This window comes from Panicum virgatum, chromosome 3K, assembly GCF_016808335.1.
Source record: "Panicum virgatum strain AP13 chromosome 3K, P.virgatum_v5, whole genome shotgun sequence".
Classification (NCBI taxonomy): Eukaryota; Viridiplantae; Streptophyta; class Magnoliopsida; order Poales; family Poaceae; genus Panicum; species Panicum virgatum.
Window position 1 is genome coordinate 49,829,356 of NC_053138.1, and position 19,013 is coordinate 49,848,368.

A 19,013-nucleotide genomic window follows, 5' to 3' on the forward strand; every position below is an offset into this window, starting at 1 on the left:
AGAAGGAAGCCCGAACTCTACAAGGATTCTGATGATTCGGTTGTAATGATTAGTTAGTTTGTTTTTAGAAAGTCTTTTCCTTTAGGTCAATTAATATGTTTGCCGTAATCGGCTAGGACTTATTAGTGTAGACTATAAATATCAGTTGTACGGGACCATAAAAACTTAATACACATCTAATACAACAAACACTTTACAGTTCCTTTGCACTTTTTCGGCGACTTCGCCTTTCTTCTTTTCTTTTCGACGAGTTCTTTCAAGTTGATCAAGAATGCCTTATATTCGAGCGACTTGATTTGCTGGTGAGTTTTCGTTTTACCGAGTATATTTGAGCTTTAGCTACCAGGCGTATCGTTGTGGCTTCATTCAAATCTATTCAAAAGTTATCGAGTTTATCTAGGCTTTGATCTTGGGCGCATCGCTATTTTCTCGTCTAGATTTATTCACAATTTATCGATATCGGCTAGATTTGTAGGTTTTTTCTATATTTTTTGCCATTATCACATCTATCCGCTTAGAAGCATATCAGATCGGCTTTAGGTTTTATAATAACACTCTGTTATCTTAAAAGCCGGTTTAGATTTGTTTCAAGCTACATTATCTAAGTTACACATTCGTAGTTTATATCTTGTTATACACGTGCAATCGGCTATCCTAAGCTGATCTTGTCATTTTCCGCATCGGCTGATCCTACCGACGCGCTCGTTTACTACACAACCGCATTTAATATTCTTTTGTCGCTATCTGTATCGACAGAGCCTGCCGATACGCCTGTGTGAGAGATATTCGGAATCCCAGCCGATACGCTCTCGAATTTGACTTTGTTTTATCCTTTGTCAATTACAGGTCAAATTGACTGGCACACTTGGTTGACTTTCTGGAACTTGACGAACACTTGCCCTCGAATTCCAATATATTAATTTTTGCGCAAAACAAGAGGGATTGCGACCAACGGTTGAGCAGGAGGGGTGGGGCATCATCTTCAGGAGGTAATAGGATGGAAGCTGAGCATTGGAATGCTCTATGGAAGCTGGAGTGTCCGGGGAAGGTAAAACATTTTCTGTGGTGTATGGCTCCTAACAGCTTAGCTGTCCGAATGGAGCTGTGAAGGAGGGGGGTTGATTTGGATACAAAATGCGTGGTCTGCAACAAGCTAGATGAGGATGGAAGTCACTTATTTTTCAAGTGCAGTTGTGTGAAGAAAGTTTGGCAAGCTCTGAACATGGACACCTACCGCACACATAGCTAGCAGAGAAACATGATGCAAAGGAGGTGGTGACACATATTTTATCATTGAAGAAGCAGGAGCAGATGACTGTTGTTATGCTCCTTTGGATGTGGTGGTAGGAACGCAACAAGATCAGAGAAGGTGACCGACGCCGGGGGGCGACGGACTTGGCTTACATTATTCAGAAACAAGCAACTGAATTCTTGAAAGAAGAAGAAGGTCGGAATGTGCTGAGGCAACAATGCAGGAAGAAGTGGAGCAGACCTGAAAGTGGTTTTCTGAAGATTAATACTGATGGATCGTTCAGCCCATCAACTGGGAGTGGCGGATGGGGCTTTGTCATCCGTGATGGGGATGCGATGATCACCCATGCGGGAGCAGGCAGCTACCAGAATCTGTTGAATGCTGTACTGGCGGCGGCAGACCAGGGGATGACGCGTGTGGTGTTGGAGACAGACTCCCAGTTGGTGAAATCAGCGCTAGAATCTAACATGTTTGCTCTGGCAGACACGGGTGGCATTGTGTATGAGCTAAAATGCTTGATCAGCTCATCGTTTAGTGAGTTTAAAGTTTTATTCTCCCCTAGAACTTGTAATAGTGTTGCGCATGCTGTCGCAGCGCTGGGTTGTATGTGTCCTCGAGATACTCTCTTGTGGTGAGAAGGTTGTACGCCTGACGGCCTCGAGGACTGGCCAGCGATCTTACTGAGTCGATGAGTTAATGGAATGAATATTTCCAATAAAAAAAACCGTGTTATCTCCGGGCTCGACTGTGATAGCAATGCTAATAATGTTGGAATCATGGGACTTGAAAGTATCAGCAGTATGCCAACGACATTGTAATCGTGATTGACAATTAATTAGAACCATGATGCTCACCATTAATACGTTAGCAGCTTTTTTTTAGATTAAGGAAAGAGTTCCGGTCTTGACCATTCGCTCACAAGCGAACGACTACAGCCAAAAAAATTACAAGAGTTCTTAGACTCCAACCTCAAATAAGAGTTTCACAAATACAAGAATAAAAAATAATAAAACAAAGAAAGAAATCTAGAAGAATAAGCTTCAATCTTCTTCTTCGTTCTCACTTCATTACAACAACAACAACAACAACATAGCTTTTTTTCCCAAGCAAGTTGAGGTAGGCTAGTGATGAAACCCGAAAGAAATAAGTTAAGGTTCAGGCACATTGATAGCTAGTCTCCAAGCGCTCCTATCCAAAACTATCTCTTCAGAGATATTCCAATCCTTAAGGTCTCTCTTAACCGACTCATCTCACGTCAGTTTATATCTACCTCTACCCCTCTTTACATTATCGACCCGCTCAAGAACCCCATTTGTGGGTTTCAAATCCATTAGAGTGACTATTTTTTTATGCTGGTTTGCCAAAACCTAACGCAACCCTCCTTCTTTACCCGGGCTTGGGACCGGCTATGCTGAGACGACTCAGGAGAGAGAGTCTTCCAGTCAGCATAGGCGGAGTTTCGTTCTCGCTTCATTCTTGTAATATTTTCACGCGGTATCAATCCATCACATCACTCGTCTGCTTAGAAGCTTGATGTCCAAATTATCCGTTGCAAGCCCTTTTCAATCTATATACTTTGCACATGAGTGTCGAAACATTCCGCTTAAGCCGATCCCCATCGGGATAATGTGCGAATTCCAAGGCGACGCCTCCAGGGAGGATATGACGCTTCGCACCGCCATCGCCCGCCTAGATCACCCATGCAGAGTTTCCTCCGGAGAATTCACAAGGTGAGGAGGTGGCACCTTCAACGACGCTTCCAACAAAGGTTGCAGCACCCAGGAGTGTCACCGTCGTCAGCTCCAACAGATGTTGGCCGAGGCTTTCGTCCAGCGCCACCAAATTCACCCATGCACATCACACCAGGCAGCGATCCGCACTGCGAAAATGGAGAAGCACCACGACCGCCATCCGCGCGCACCGAGGGGGGCGACAGCCCAGCGCCGCCGAGACCTCTCTAGTGAGCTCTGACGGTGGCGGCGCGACTAGAAACCAGCGGAGATGAAAGTACCGAGATGCTGCGCCACCGGCCACCCTACGGAAGCCGCGCCGCAGGCCGCCGGGACCCCCCCCCCCCCCCCCCCACGGGGAGCCATGCCTGTGCCGCGTCGCAGGCCACTGGCTGCCGGCCGTCAGACCCGCCACAGTGCCGCGCCGTCGGCCGTCCGGCCCCCGCCACGGAGGGCCTCGCCAGGCGCAGGAAAGGGGCCGCCGGCAGGGAGGCATGGCTGTGGCGCAGCAAGCCGCCGATGTCCCCGCCACGGGGAGCCACCACGCGCCACAGCCGCCCACGCTGCCGTCGCCGTCATCCACGAAACTCGATCTAGATCTGGGAGTGGAAGGGTTGGGGAGGGCGCACACAGCAGGGCAGAGATGGCCTCGCCGCTGCTGTCCTCGTGTCCGCACGGACTTCTGGCGGCACGCTCAAGCAGCGGCGTGGTCAGGAGGACGTGGCGGAGGGACGGCGGGATCCGCCCGAGCAGGCGACGCGGGGGCCGCAATAGCAACGGCTCACTTTGGCCTGCACCTTATCTAGCGACGTTAGCAGCCTAGCAACGGCCCAGGGCGCCCAAGTCCCAAGCCCAAGACCTACTCGCAACAGAAGGGCCAACTCCAAGTCATAGGCCGAGAATTAGTGGCCATATATGAGAGGCTTGACAACTGGAAAAATGGGGCGGTCGCGGGAGAAGCGGAGTGCGCGACTTGTCCGGCCTGCTACGGCCCGAGAGAAGAGATGTAGCTGCCGCGGTCCACGGTATCTTTTTTTTAACTCTTTTAAAAATATAAATATTCTCGCATAAAACATCCGTTTTAAATTCCGTTTGTACCATTACAATTCTTATGATTAAATCTATAAAACAAGATCCATGATGCATGTACTTTAAAAAGTATTTTATATATTGGCAACTTATATTGAACGTATAGTAGGTACTTATATATTAAACATGTAGCGACTTATGTGTAAATCTTGGCCCGGATTAAAAGTTTGCACGGTTGCACGGAGGGGACGGTTTGCAACAGATACGCTACATTTGTTTTATTGGTGTGTAATTTTATTTGCAAATTTCGATTTGAATGACATACTGTACTATTTTGTTTTGTTGGTGCGTAATTTTATTTGCAAATAAATAAAAAAAATCATGAAAATACGTTACCTTTGGTTTGCTCCATGTACGTTACCTTTATTTCATAAGCACAAGACAACATGAAAATATAAATAAATATATTTATATATAAGATATTATATTTTTCTTCTAAATTCATGTTCTCAAAGTAGTTCACAAAATATAGCTGGTGTAAAAAAATAAAGATGACCCGTCGTTTGGATCTATCTAAAAAGAATTACAATAGACATCATCTACAAGAACGTAATGATTGGTAAATAAATTAGCCAATTGTGCTATTTGCACCGACCAACTTGCTAGTTTCTTACAAGATTACCCTGCTTCCTCAATCTAGGTGCCACGTCACTCGAAGCAGCCCTCTTTTTATTATAAGAGCATCAACAACATTTGCACTCCAAATAATTATTGTTACTAGTAGTATACTATTTTTGTTTTGTTGGTGTGTAATTTTATTTGGAAATTTCGATTTGAACGACGTACTGTACTATTTTGTTTTTGTTGGTGCGTAATTTAATTTGCAAATTTTGATTTGAATGAAACCTTGGCGTTTAATGACGCATAACCGCTACCTCTGTGGCTCTGTCCGGATCACGAGGGCGTCGCCCGTGGCGAGGGCTTGTTGGCACCGGCGGTGTCGAAGAGCGCCTCTATCTCCTCGAGGCTCCTCCCTTTGGTCTCCGGCAGGCACGCGTAGACGAACACCCACGCCGCCGCCGTGAGCGCCGCGAAGATGTAGAAGGTCCCGGCCATGCCGACCGCCTCGTACATCGAGATGAAGGTCATCCCCACCACCGCGCTCATCACACGGTTCAGCGCCGTCCCGATGCCGGTGCCCTGTGCGCGCAGCCGCAGCGGCAGGATCTCCGACGCGTACATCCAGATCACCGGCCCGAACCCCAGCGAGAACGACGCCATGAACGCCGCCGCCGCCGCCACGCTCGCCGCGGCCGCCCACCACGTGGCCGCCGCGCGCACCGAGACCCCGAGGACCAGGAGCGACGCGGCCATGCCCCCCGCGCTGGAGAGCAGCATCGGCCGGCGGCCGAGGCGGTCGGCGAGGAAGAGCGGGAGCACGATGGCCACCGTCTTGACGGCGCCGAGGAGGACCGTGGCGCCGAGTACCGCGCGGTCGGAGGTGATGCCGACGTGGCTGAACACCCGCGGCGCGTATAGGATCATCGCCGCCACGCCGCACGCCTGCTGGAACACCTGCAGGCCGAGGATGGCCAGCATCACGCGCCGCACGGCCGGCGTGGGGCGGACCAGGATCTCACGCCACACGCCCGGCGGCGACACGCCGGCGCAGCTCTTGGACGACGCCTCCCGGACGGAGGCCACGATCTCCTGGAGCCGGCGGTCGGCGTCCCCTGCCAAGCGCGCCAGCACGCGCCGGGCCTCGTCGGGGTGGCCGTGGAGGACCAGCCAGCGCGGGGTCTCCGGCATGGCGAGCGCCGCGGCGACCGCGAGGAACAGCGGCGGGACGGCGCCGATGCCGATCATGAGGCGCCAACTGAGCGTCGTGGGGAGGCCCGCGAGCGCGAAGTCGGCGATGTAGCTGAGCAGGATGCCTGAGTTGCTGGCGATCTGACACGTCATCGATCGTTAAACAAACAAAATTAAGTGAATGAAATCAAATCACAGAATTTGGCACAATTACAGGTTGTAAACTAATGTTGTAGCATTTTACTAAACTACTCTATAGTACCATGAATAGTAAAAATTGAGCGACAAATTAAAGAAAAAAATGCATCATGCATAGTAGTAGTTCTCAACCACCACTAGCTCTACCACTCGATCTGCAACAATAAAGTCAACCTGAAGTGGGTGACTGACATCATCCAACGATTCTGATCTGATTTGGCTCCCAACTTAATTTTGGCGCGCGTACGTAGATCCAATCAACTTTTCACTTTAAAATTAGCAAGTTTCCTTATATTCTCTTATTTAAAACCGCATGTTAGGATCTGGAGTAAATATTATATTAAAAATTAATATAATAGCACATGGGATTTTTTTATGCAATCAGCTCGTACCCGTTGACCCACTAGGTTTTTTTTTATACCAAAACTTCGATCCTACTAGGAGTAGTAATTAGCAGCAATCAGGACCAACGGCGGCCATGCAGCAAATGCCGCCACCGCCGTGGCGCCGTGACCGTACCTCGGGGATGGAGGAGAGGAACCCGCGCGAGCTCGCCGGCGCGATCTCGGCGATGTAGACGGGCGCGACGACGAGCCCGAACCCGCAGGCGACGCCGGAGACGAGCTGCCCCGCCATGAGCGCGGCGTACCCGTTGGCGGCGGCGGTGACGGCGGAGCCCGCCAGGAACATGGCCGCGGAGAGGGCGACGGCGCGGCGCCGGCCCGCGCGGTCGCAGGTCCAGCCCGCCGCCAGCGAGCCGACGAGGGAGTAGACGCTGGTGGCGCCGATGAGCACCTCCAGCTGCCCGTCGGTGACGCCCAGGTCCTCCTGCACGTACTTCTGCGCCCCGCTCATCACGCCGCGGTCTGCGTCGTCCATGCGGCGGTGCGCGCCAACGCCGGCGAAAGATCAGGAACACGTTGCAGCAACAACGAGAACGACAAGAAGAAGAATCCGGCGGCGCTAGCTTACTGTAGCCGAAGATGATGGAGGTGAGGGAGGCGAGGAGGGCGCAGACGAGCGCGTACGTGCTGCCCTCGGAGTACGCCGGCGCCGGCTCGCCGTCGGATAGCAGCGGCGACTCGAGGTTCTCCTCCTTCCTCATCGTCAACGCCGCTAGCTGCCGGCTAGCCTGCACTGCAGGCCCCCGCTTGCTACGTACCTAGCTAGCTAGCTAGAATTGCGTAGCAAGAGCTAGCTCTGCGGCCGGATTTGCTAATCTCTCATTCTCTCCCTGATTCCCCTTGATCAAGAAGAGGCTGGTCGACGGCAATATAAGCACAAGGGGCCACGGCACGGTGCGCCGGCCTCGACGCGACGACGCCCAATGAGATTATCGTGGCGCGCGAGAGCCACCTAGCGCAGCGAGAGGCACGTCTATTCATTGCACATGTGATTGGCTTTTCGTGCTGTCGCATAAGGGCAAAGGCCACCGGCATTTTTTAGTTCGCGAAATTTTTTAGATTTTGATACTCTACCATTTTTGTTATTATTTAGTAATTAATGTCTAATTATAGATTAATTATGCTTAAAAGATTTGTATCGTCGTTTACAGTTAAACTATGTAATGAATTATTTTTTCAACTAAATTTAATACTTTATGTATATGTCCGAAGATTCATTGTGAATTGTGATGGGTACTGTAGGAAATTTTTTGGAAACTAAACTGTATAATCAGTATAGCCAATTAGAGCAGTCCCAACATGCCTGATGGGATGTTTCCATCTCATTAAATGAGCGTGCCACGTACCTAAAACGCTGATATGGAAGGGCAATAAATGAAGAAAGAGATCAAAACACGGAGACATCATTTCTCCTGCACGATACGGTGTCTACGCATCGCCCCACGATGCAAGACTTTTAGTTAGGTGGTGTTTGATTGTCAAAAGTCCCTAAACTAATTTTAGTCTCTCAAACTAAAAATTTTAGTCTCTCGACTAAAAATAGTCGCTACATATTTAGTTTCAGAGACTAAAAAGCACTAGAGATCACTAAATGAGTGCACAAAGTATCATATTATATATCTCTTATTTGCATGCATCACTACGGGAAATGGCGTATTTGCCACGTGCCCAAAGTTTGTCGTGGGCAACATCTCGAGCACACTGCAAACAACTATTTTGTTGTGTGTCATCTAAAAAACGCACGGTAAATATTGGGCACATGGCAAAACAATAAATTTGCTGTGTGTTTTTTTTACACGGAAAAATAATAAATTTGTCATGTGCTTTTTTTGCACATGGCAAAGTAATAAATTTTTTTCTCTTCTCACCTCGAAACTTTTTATGCTTTTCACATACAACATGTGGTACTCTATGTTATTTGCTATATTTAATTAATTAATTTGGTACATCATATAGAATTTTTTTGTAAAAAAAAAGATGTTTGCCGTGTGTTCTAGATCTGGCATATTGCAAATGACCAGGCTTTGCCTTGTGCTCTAGATCTGGCACACGGCAAAGTGAATTTCAAATTTTGTAAACAACATCGGATGGGAAAACAGCCAAAATAAAAGTTGTAGATCTCGAAAAGTTACAAAATTTTGTAGTTGACAATTTTTTAATTTGAGTTCATTTAGAGTCTTAAACAAGCAATTTACACTCGATTTAATATAATATGTGGGAAAAAGATAAAGTATAGACATAAATGAGTGTGTAGTGCAGTGTTAGAGGAGGTTACACATGATGGGAAGGTCGATGGGAAGGTCGAGTTCGAATTCTGCTGGCCAGGTAGCGCACAAAAAATGTCGCGACTTGCGACTTCCATGGAGCGGATGGCTGGCCAGTAGGCGAGGAGGGCGCAGACGACCGCGTACGCGCTGCTCTCGGAGTCCGCTGGTGCCGGCTCGCCGTCCCCTTATTCCCCTCGATCGAGAAGAGGCAGGTCAACGCGACTAGCTATATATAAGCACAAGGAAGGCGCGACGACATGGTGCGCCGGCCTCGACGCCCCATGAGATTATCGTGGCGCGCGTGAGCCAGCGCAAGTCGGCAAGGTAAAAAAAAAAAGCTTCGGTCAACTACTTCTTCTTCACCGGATGATTTAACTGGTGCAGTTGTAGTGTTCAAAAGTTCTAAGGTGTTCATTCAGTGGGCTGCTAGTGGATGTTTGTCCGGTGGGGAACGCGCAGGGTATTTGACATGGGGCAGAATAATCCAATCCTTTTTTTTTTGAGACAAAGAAGGAATATAATAGATCATAGATGAGTATCATCAGGTTACAAGCACGCTGAAATACAACCTGATCCTCTAAAAGTCTTGTATAGTCTAAATTCTCAACTTCAGACCTATATGACGCTTCGAATAGAAGGCCACACAGGCAAATACTCGGCGTGCACAGGCAAACACCCCGCAAAAAACTCGAGAACAGAAGCCTAGAAAATGGCGGCCAACACTCCTGCAGGCGAAGTGGAGAAACTCCTTCTTTCTTGTGTCTTTCGTCTTCTTCTTTCTGCCACCGAAGAAAAAGGAAGACACCAAGCAAATCCGCCATCACCGAAACCGGTGACCGAAAAGAAGCTCCGCAGCCAGCGACAGAGCCGCCAACCCGGAAGTAAAAGCTCACAAGTCCACCACTGCTAGCAAGACCAACAGCAGAGACAAAGAGCATGCCCCAACCCCTCCTTCCGCCGCCGTCAACTAACAAGCTGACGACCGGAACAAAATCCACAGTTGTCGCAACCGGCAACCCGGAATCGAAGCTCACTGCAGGAACAATCCATCTTCCCCCAATCGCACTGAAGGAAGAAAGACCAACCCAGAGGAGCAGACCAAAACTCACAAAGCGACCAGAGAAGCATACCTCGCCGGTGTCACCTCGGAGGAGCAAAAGACTCACCGCGGCACCAGCAGCGATGAGAAAACGAAGCTCCCATAGCAGCGGCGCCACCATGGAGCAGAACTTAAGCACCTAAAGCTAATCCTATATTAAACAAAGCTCACTCTAGGCCTAAACTATACAGCCCCCGATCGATCCAGCCTCCCCTCCCTCAGCGGCGTGTATAAAATTTAACTAATTGTAAAATTATCTAAATGATGTATTTGTGGCTTCATCTAAATGGGGATTGCCACCATTATTGAAATGAGCTAAAGTCAAATCATTGTAGAATTCTACATTACGTGATGGAAGCCTTTGTGTCTAGCTAGGGCCTTGTTTGGCTAGTCTTTTGTATCCTTTCTCCTCTAATAAGCAATAAATGTTACCATGATTTTTCAAAATATAAAACAAATTACTACTAAATTAGTTAGTTTCCTTCATACTTCTAGTCATCAAGGCTGGGTTCTATTTTGATGATAAACTCCCCTGTGAAAGTTTCCTGACAGAGGTTGAGATGGCTGTGACTCTGGACGAAGGTAAATGGAATTTGGAGGTTGGTGACCAGATCGAAAGGTCAAGGATAAGGGAATCTGGGCAAATTCCTACCGTACGGCAGCGGCAGCTCAAAGTTCACTTTCGTTGTGGTTTCGTCATTTTTATGCGTCGACGGCGACTGGATTGATTTAGGGCTCTTTCGTTTTCAAGGTCTAAACTTTTTCATGATCACATAAAAAAGAATGAATCTTATTATTTAGGAGTATTAAATAAAGTCTAATTACAAAATTAGTTGCAGAACCTTTAGTCTGATTTGCGAAACGAATCTAACAAGAGTAACTAACGAGGGTAACTGATCCATAAGTAGCGGATATTTACTGTTGAAAATTTAAGCAATTGTATGATTAAAATTTTGAAATAAATAAATCATGAACATGACTAGATCTTCTTGATCTCTGCGATTTCCTATTATCAATCCTCTACCTTAGGTTATCCCTAGGTAGGCTTGCCGGTAAAATACCGACAGAGCCCAAACCTTCAGTCCCTGTTGGTATCACACTAACCCAAATCCTCCACAGGTTTGTTCAAAAGAAAGGCATTCCATATAGAGTCAGAATTGCTGTGTAGGTGGGGTGGCAAGAAAGCTGCTGTAGTAGTGAATTTTAGATACAATATTTGATGATTACTGGAATAGGGGTGCTAAAATTTGACTTTAGATGTGCTAACGGAGCTAAACATGGGCTAATGGGTTCTAACAACCGCTTAGCCATATCTATGTAGTTAGATCAGCAATTAGCCCATTTTTAGTCCTACTATTTGACATGTAAATTAATAAGTGGGCTAAAATTTAGCCTATTGATCCAAACACCCCCCCTAACTATACAAAGTCAGCCCTCTCACGTGAAGACACGCAGTCCGGCATGGAACTAAACTAACTTGTTTCGGTTAGTAATGGCTTACTTGCAAAAGATAATGAGATATATGCATGCAGCTACAGATTAGCGAAGAAGCGCTCCTATTATGCTCATGTATTCTATATAAGCGATGAGATGTTGTTGAGATCTGTTCTTATGACGTGAGAGAAGTGGTCAGCATCTGTTGGTTCTAAATACTAAATTAAGATGCACATGACTCTGCAGCACAGTGAGCATCTAATTAAATGAACCCTATCTCATGCAGGTGAGGGAATACACACATTTGAATATCTACTTTATTTGGCCAATAACTATATGGTATTTTTTTTGTTCTTACCCCTGCTTTGAAGTGCAATTGTGATTTTGTCTTTATTTTTTTAACTTTGTAATTTTGCCTTTCATTTTTCACAGTTGCGATTTTGCCCTTAATCTTTGTGTATTTGCCCCTGTTTTGACCGTTGACAGGGGTAAAATCGCACTGATTTGTGAATAGTAAAGAGAAAAATCACAAAGTTAAAAAAATAAGGGCAAAATCACAATTACACTTCAAAGTAGGGGTACGAACACAAATGCGCCATAACTATATTTGTGCCAGATAGACGAATCTGATTTACAAGGAAAGCTTGGAAACTTGCAGAGGGTTGGCTCGATCATGGCGCGCGTTTGAGTGAAGCTAATACGTTCACTGGGTTGAAGTAGAGAAGTGTGCTAGCTAGCTGAACAAATTTGAAGTGGCTCTAGACACCAGAAAAGATAGTTACACCGTAAAAGGTGGATTAATTTCTTGGATCACATAGCGTTAGTGGTGGTTTGGTGCAGCAGCCATATGGTCGTTGCATTACTAGAAAACGGGCAATCGGTCCAGGCCAAAGGTACCGGCTGCAACCGGTTCCAATGCGTCAGCCTTGGACCAACCTAGTGGAGGACAATTGGCACTGAGTGGTGGTTCCAACCGGTTCCAATGCGTCAGCATAGGCACCGGTTTGAACCACCATCCGGTACCAAATGAAGGCGGCGCTATAGTCACCGGTTGATGGTAATAACCGGTTCTTATGGTGATGAAACGTGACAGCTGCCAGGAGCTCGGGCCTAAGGCACCGGTTGGTGCCTTGACCCGGTGCTATTGAACAAAATTTAGCACCGGGTCATTGAAACCAACCGGTGCCTTTGGCCTGAGCCTATAAATACCCCAGCTCCTCCCCCCTCAAACTGCCGTGAACTCACTGTTCATGACAGCTGAGTGAGGTGAGGGGAGACGAATTTTTGCTTTTTTTTTGAAAAAAAGGTTAGTTATTTTTCTTTATAACTTGGCAATTAATTTTTAGAAACCGTTATTACTTGATTTAGTTTATACATGTGATAATTATTTTTATTTGTAGCATCTTATTGTAGTTATATGCGTTATCAATTTATTTGATATTTGAAAACTATCAAATTATTGTATTTATATGTTTTATCAATTTATTTGATAAGTGAATAGTATATATTTATTATAGTTATATGCATTATCAATTATATAAATATATTGTTATAAATTGGTAGTATGAATGAACTATATTTGTACAGTACAATGATGTATATAAATGTATTGTGGACCTAAATGAGTCGGCAATGAATGTACATGGCCGACCGGCGTTCAAAGGAGTTCATGGATGGCGTGCATGAATTCATAGAAGCGGCCGAGAAACACAAGTATGGCGGTTTCGTTCGTTGTCCATGCAAATTCTGTAAAATGAGAAGGATTACTCATCATCAAGAACCATCCATAGTCACTTGTTCAATAGTGGTTTCATGCCGAACTACTATGTTTGGACCAAGTATGGCGAAAGAGGAATTGTGCTGGATAATAATGTAAAAGAAGAGAACATGATTTCTGACTTTGCAGCCAATTATAATTCCTTTTTCAATGACACTGCAATGGGTGAGCCTGAAGAAGATACTGAAGGATACGTTGTAGAAGATGATCTTTGTCAGATGCTGCGCGAAACTGAGGAAGGTTGCGAAACAGAAAAGGAATCGAGAGATCTGAAGCGTATGTTGGAGGACTACAGAACATTGTTGTACCCTGATTGCAAACAAGACCAAAAGAAGTTGGGTACCACATTGGAATTATTGCAATGGAAGACATCAAATGGTTTGTCTGACAAGGGATTCGAGGAGTTGCTGAAACTTATAAAAAACTTACTCCCTAAGGGTAACACCTTGCCAGAGACAACATACGAGGCAAAAAAGTTATTTGTCCTTTAGGATTAGAGGCATAGAAGATACATGCTTGTCCTAATGACTGCATCCTATATCGAGGTGAGTATGAAAATTTGGATTCATGCCCTGTATGCAACGCATGCCGATATAAGATCCCTCGAGATGATCCAGGCGACGTTGAGGGGATGCGTGTCAAGAAGAGGGTGCCTGCCAAGGTGATGTGGTATTTTCCTCTAATACCACGTCTGAAACATTTGTTCATGAACAAAACGAATGCTAAATTGATGCGATGTCACAAAGAAGAACGAAAGCAAGACAATATGTTGAGACACCCCACTGATGGGTCGCAGTGGATAAAAGTGGACAGAACATTCCCAACATTTGCAAATGATGCGAGGAATATAAGATTCGGCTTAAGTACAGATGGCATGAATCCTTTCGGTGAGCAGAGCAGTGGCCATAGTACCTGGCCTGTGACACTCTGTATATACAACCTTCCTCCCTGGTTGTGTATGAAGCGGAAATTCATTATGATGCCGGTGCTTATCCCCGGCCCGAAGCAACCCGGTAACGATATAGATGTGTATCTGAAACCACGGATTGAGGATCTTCTATTGTTGTGGAAAGAGGAGGGTGTTCGTATGTGGGATGCGCACGCAGAGGATCATTTTAACCTTCGTGCATTGCTTTTCATAACCACCAACGATTGGCCAGTACTAAGTAACCTCTCTGAACAATCCAATAAGGGTTATAGGGCATGCACCCATTGTATAGAAGAAACCGACTGCATGTACCTCAAGCACTGTAGGAAGATCGTGTATATGGGTCATCGTCGATTTCTTCCGATCAAGCACCCATTAAGGAGGAGGCATGCTCACTACGATGGAAAGGCAGATCATCGTACCAAGCCTAGGCATCGTTGTGGGAAAATGGTGTTTGAAATGGTCAAAGATATAAAAGTAGTATTCGGAAAAGGACCCAGCAGCAAATTAGTGCAGAGTGATGACGGACGTGCACCTATGTGGAAGAAGAAGAGTATTTTTTAGGAGTTACCTTATTGGGAAGTCTTAGACGTCCGCCACGCAATTGATGTGATGCACCTAACAAAAAATCTTTGTGTGAACCTTCTAGATTTCCTTGGTGTCTACGGTAAGGCAAAGAATACATTGGAAGCGCGGCAAGATCTTCAACGTATGAAACAACGGGCCACCCTACATCCAGAAAAAAGGGATAAAGGACGTCATTATCTAGGTCCTGCGTGCTACACTCTTAGTAAGGAAGAGAAGCAAAGTATGTTCGACTGTTTGAATAGTATCAAGGTCCCCATCAGGCTACTCTTCGAATATAAAGAGGCTACTAAACTTGAAAGAGAAGAAATTCGCACACGTAAAGTCTCATGACTGTCACGTGTTGATGACGCAATCGATTTCAGTTGCACTTAGAGGTATTCTACCAACTAATGTTCGAGCAACAATCATAAAGCTATGCACCTTTCTCAACACAATTTCTCAGAAGGCAATCGATCCATCGAGTTTAAGCAGGCCACAAGAGGATGTTGTCCAAAGTTTAGTCAGTCTTGAAATGATATTTCCTCCATCATTCTTCAATATTATGACGCATCTTCTAGTTCACCTGGTCAAAGAGATTGGTATTCTTGGTCTTGTTTTCCTTCATAATATGTTCCCTTTTGAACGATACTTTGCAGTTCTAAAGAAATACGTTCGTAATCGGGCTCGTCCAGAAGGAAGAATTGCGAAGGGTTACGTCACAGAGGAGGTCATTGAGTTTTGTGTTGACTATGTGGAAGAACTCTGCCCAATTGGGATTCCAGTTTCACGTCATGAGGGGCAGCTGATTAGAAAGGGAACACTTGGAAGAAAATGAGTAAATGCCATAGATCATGCCACGTTGAGCAAAGCACATCTCACAGTTCTGCAACAATCAGCCTTGGTGGCTCCATACATGGAGGAGCACATGCAAATTGTGCGAAGCATATACCCTTTGAAGTCTGAGACATGGATTACAAAACATCGTAACGATACATTCGCCACCTGGTTGCAGAAGGAAGTCATGGCTAACGATCAAATTCATGAGCAGCTAGCTTGGCTGGCCAGGGGTCCGGCAAATTCAATCTTGATGTACCAAGGATATGAAACTAATGGTTACACATTTTATACAAGAGCCCAAGATAACAAGAGCACCAATCAAAATAGTGGTGTCCGTATAGATGCCACCGACTCTAGTGGCCAAACGAACTCATATTTTGGTTATATTGAAGAGATCTGGGAACTCGACAATGGGCCGTTGAAAATACCTCTATTTTGTTGTCAATGGGTTAAACTCACAGGAAAAGGTGTCGATATCGACGAGTACGGAATGACAACGGTAGACCTCAAAGAGCTTGGCTATCGAGACGAACCATTCATCCTAGCTAAAGATGTCACTCAAGTTTTCTATGTGCAGGACATGTCTAGCAAACCGAGAAAGGACAAGTCCAGGAATAAATCAAGTTTTGTAGGTGCCGGAGATGAGCCAAAGCGCCATATTATTCTGGCATGAAAAAGGAAAATTGTGGGAGTCGACGATGTCACAGATGAAGAAAAATACAATAAGGTTGAAGATATGACTTCGTTCGCAGTGGAGGTTGACACAAGTATTCTTTTAGCCGAAGAGGAGGCACCGTACGCACGTTATGATCATAATGAAGGGACGATTATAAAGCGAACCATCGTTAATATTCCCTTAGTTGAATGATTATGTCTTGTAATATTTTCTGTGAACATTATTAGATTTCTTATGCAATGAATTGATTTATTGGACAATTAAATGATTTATTATGCAATTATTTGATTTATTATGCAATTATTTGATTTATTATGCAATTAAAATAATTAGTTATGCACTTAAATGATTTATCATGTAGTAATTACAAGAAAACCTAAGAAAACCTTAGGTACCGGTTAGAATTGTCAACTGGTACCTAAGGCAGGCAATTCGAAAAAAAAGGGTTGGGCGCGGGTTCGAACCGTGGCCGCGGCGCCCAAATTACACAGAGTTACCATTGAGCTATCGAAGGATTTCAGATATCATCCCGCCAGAAATCTACAAAAGTAAATTTCAAAGACCCTAAGGCACCGGTTTTCGTTCCCCTCCCCAGTGGCAAAGGGGAATTTCAGATCCCGCCCGTTGGGTACCTAAGGCACCGGGTGGGAGGTCACCCGGTACCTAAGGCTTTCCTTAGGCACCGGTTGGATACCCAACCGGTACCTAAGGCTGCCTTAGGGACTGGGTGACTTTATCACCCGGTGCCAAAGGATTCCACCATATAAGCACCGGCCCTCTCCATCGTCTTCCTCCACTCGCTGCCGCCCTCCGCCGCATCGACCTCCGCAGCCGCCGCGCCGCCGCCCCACGTCGACGCTCCTCGCTCTGCAGCTCTGCGCCACCGAGCACCGCTCCCGTGCGCCGCCGCCGTCGACGCTCCTCGCTCTGCTGCTTTGCGCCGCCGCCACCGATCACCGCTCCCGTGCGCCGCCGCAGTCGATCCGCTGCCCCGCCGTGCCTCTTCGCCGCCCGTTCGTCACCGGAGCTAGGTGAGGTGGTGAGGAAGCCTGGCCCATACCACATTTCCCCTCTCTCTCTGTCGCTCTATCTCGCCGGCGATTCCTCGCCGAAGCTGCAGCTGCCCCCCCTCGCCGCCGAGCGGCCACCTCCGGCCACCGCCGCACCTCGTGGACCCCCCAGCCGCGTTCCCCGTCGCCCCCTCTCCCTCCCCGGCCTAACCCCGCCACGAAACAAGCCCCGGAGCACCGTTTTCGGTGTACTTCGGCGGTCTGCCGCCGCCTCTGCTCGCCGCCGGCGCAAAGCGCCGCCCGACTGAGCCGCCGGCTCCGCCTAGCGCCAAGCCGCACCGTCACCCGGGCAGAGCCGAGCCGCAGCTGAGCCAAGCCTGTTTCAGCCATTAGATCGAGATCCAACGGATCGGATCTGTTAGATCCGAGCCGAACCAGAGCCGCCCCGGCGCTTTTGCTAAAGGGACCCTGAGTTTCTTCAAAATTAACCCGCAGTCCTTCCTAGTTCAAAATAAATTCTAGAGAGGTCCTTTATAGATTTTTCTTGCAAATAAGTGTAACGACCCGGCCCGGGATAACGGCTAAGACATACTCTTCAAGTTGAGTAAACCACACCTACTAATTAATCCTCTTGCGCTTTCGTCCTCGCTTCGCGCAAAAAGAATCGATCCGGAATTAATTAGCTTCCCGTGACTCGGTATTTAAATTGGTCTGGCTCTCAATCGGTTTTTAGCATGGGACAATTCCCGCGGGTGAACAGTGTTGCGACGCTACAGTACCCGACATGCTACAGTACTCGAGCTACAGTGCCAACGTCAGGCCCAGCCCAATTCGGCTACAGTACCCGAGCTACAGTACCCCCCGTCTGCTACAGTACCGGCCCAACACTGCTCCCTTGGGCTGTTACAATAAGTCCCTAGAATCTTGTTTTAGCCATATCTTTCACATTTTGACTCCGATTTTAGCGATTCTTGCGCTCACGCGATCCTTGCATCGTGCATCTATTAGATCCGAGCCGAACAAGAGCCGCCCCGTCGCTTTTGCTAAAGAGACCATGAGTTTGTTCAAAATTAACCCGCAGTCCTTCCTAGTTCAAAAGAAATTCCAGAGAGACCCTTTATAGATTTTTCTTGCAAATGAGTCCCTAGAATCTTGTTTTAGCCATATCTTTCACATTTTGATTCTGATTTTAGCGATTCTTGCGCTCACGCGATCCTTGCATCGTGCATCTGTTAGATCCGAGCCGAACCAGAGCCGAGCATGCACTTTTGCTAAAGAGACCCTGACCTGAGTTTCTTCAAAATTAACCCGCAGTCCTTCCTAGTTCAAAAGAAATTCCAGAGAGGCCCTTTCTAGATTTTTCTTGCAAATAAGTCCCTAGAAACTTGTTTTAGCCATATCTTTCACATTTTGACTCCGATTTTAGTGATTCTTGCGCTCACGCGATCCTTGCATCGTGCATCTGTTAGATCCGAGCCAAACCAGAGCCGAGCATGTGCTTTTGCTAAAGAGACCCTGAGTTTCTTCAAAATTAACCCGCAGTCCTTCCTAGTTCAAAAGAAATTCCAGAGAGGCCCTTTCTAGATTTTTCTTGCAAATAAGTCCCTAGAATCTTGTTTTAGCCATATCTTTCACATTTTGACTCCGATTTTAGCAATTCTTGCACTCACGCGATCGTTGCATTGTGCATCTGTTAGATCCGAGCCGAACCAGAGCCGCCCCGGTGCTTTTGCTAAAGAGACCCTGAGTTTCTTCAAAATTAACCCACAGTCCTTCCTAGTTCAAAAGAAATTCCAGAGAGGCCCTTTCTAGATTTTTCTTGCAAATAAGTCCCTAGAATCTTGTTTTAGCCATATCTTTCACATTTTGACTCTGATTTTAGCGATTCTTGCGCTCACGCGATCCTTGCATCGTGCATCTGTTAGATCCGAGCCGAACCAGAGCTGCCCTAGTGCTTTTGCTAAAGAGACCCTCAGTTTGTTCAAAATTAACCTGC

At 46.6% G+C, this 19,013-nt stretch overlaps 1 protein-coding gene across 1 annotated transcript; it reads right to left on the reverse strand.

Annotated features, from left to right (window-relative positions):
- Positions 1-4,491: 4,491 nt before the first annotated feature.
- On the reverse strand, positions 4,492-7,383 carry LOC120699458 (polyol transporter 5-like). The gene is made up of 3 exons (XM_039983462.1): positions 6,991-7,383; positions 6,538-6,884; positions 4,492-5,961 (listed from the first exon to the last, which is right to left on the reverse strand). The coding sequence occupies exons 1-3, from the start codon at positions 7,121-7,123 to the stop codon at positions 4,966-4,968; spliced, it is 1,476 nt and encodes a 491-aa protein (XP_039839396.1). The 5' UTR covers positions 7,124-7,383; the 3' UTR covers positions 4,492-4,965.
- Positions 7,384-19,013: the final 11,630 nt, after the last annotated feature.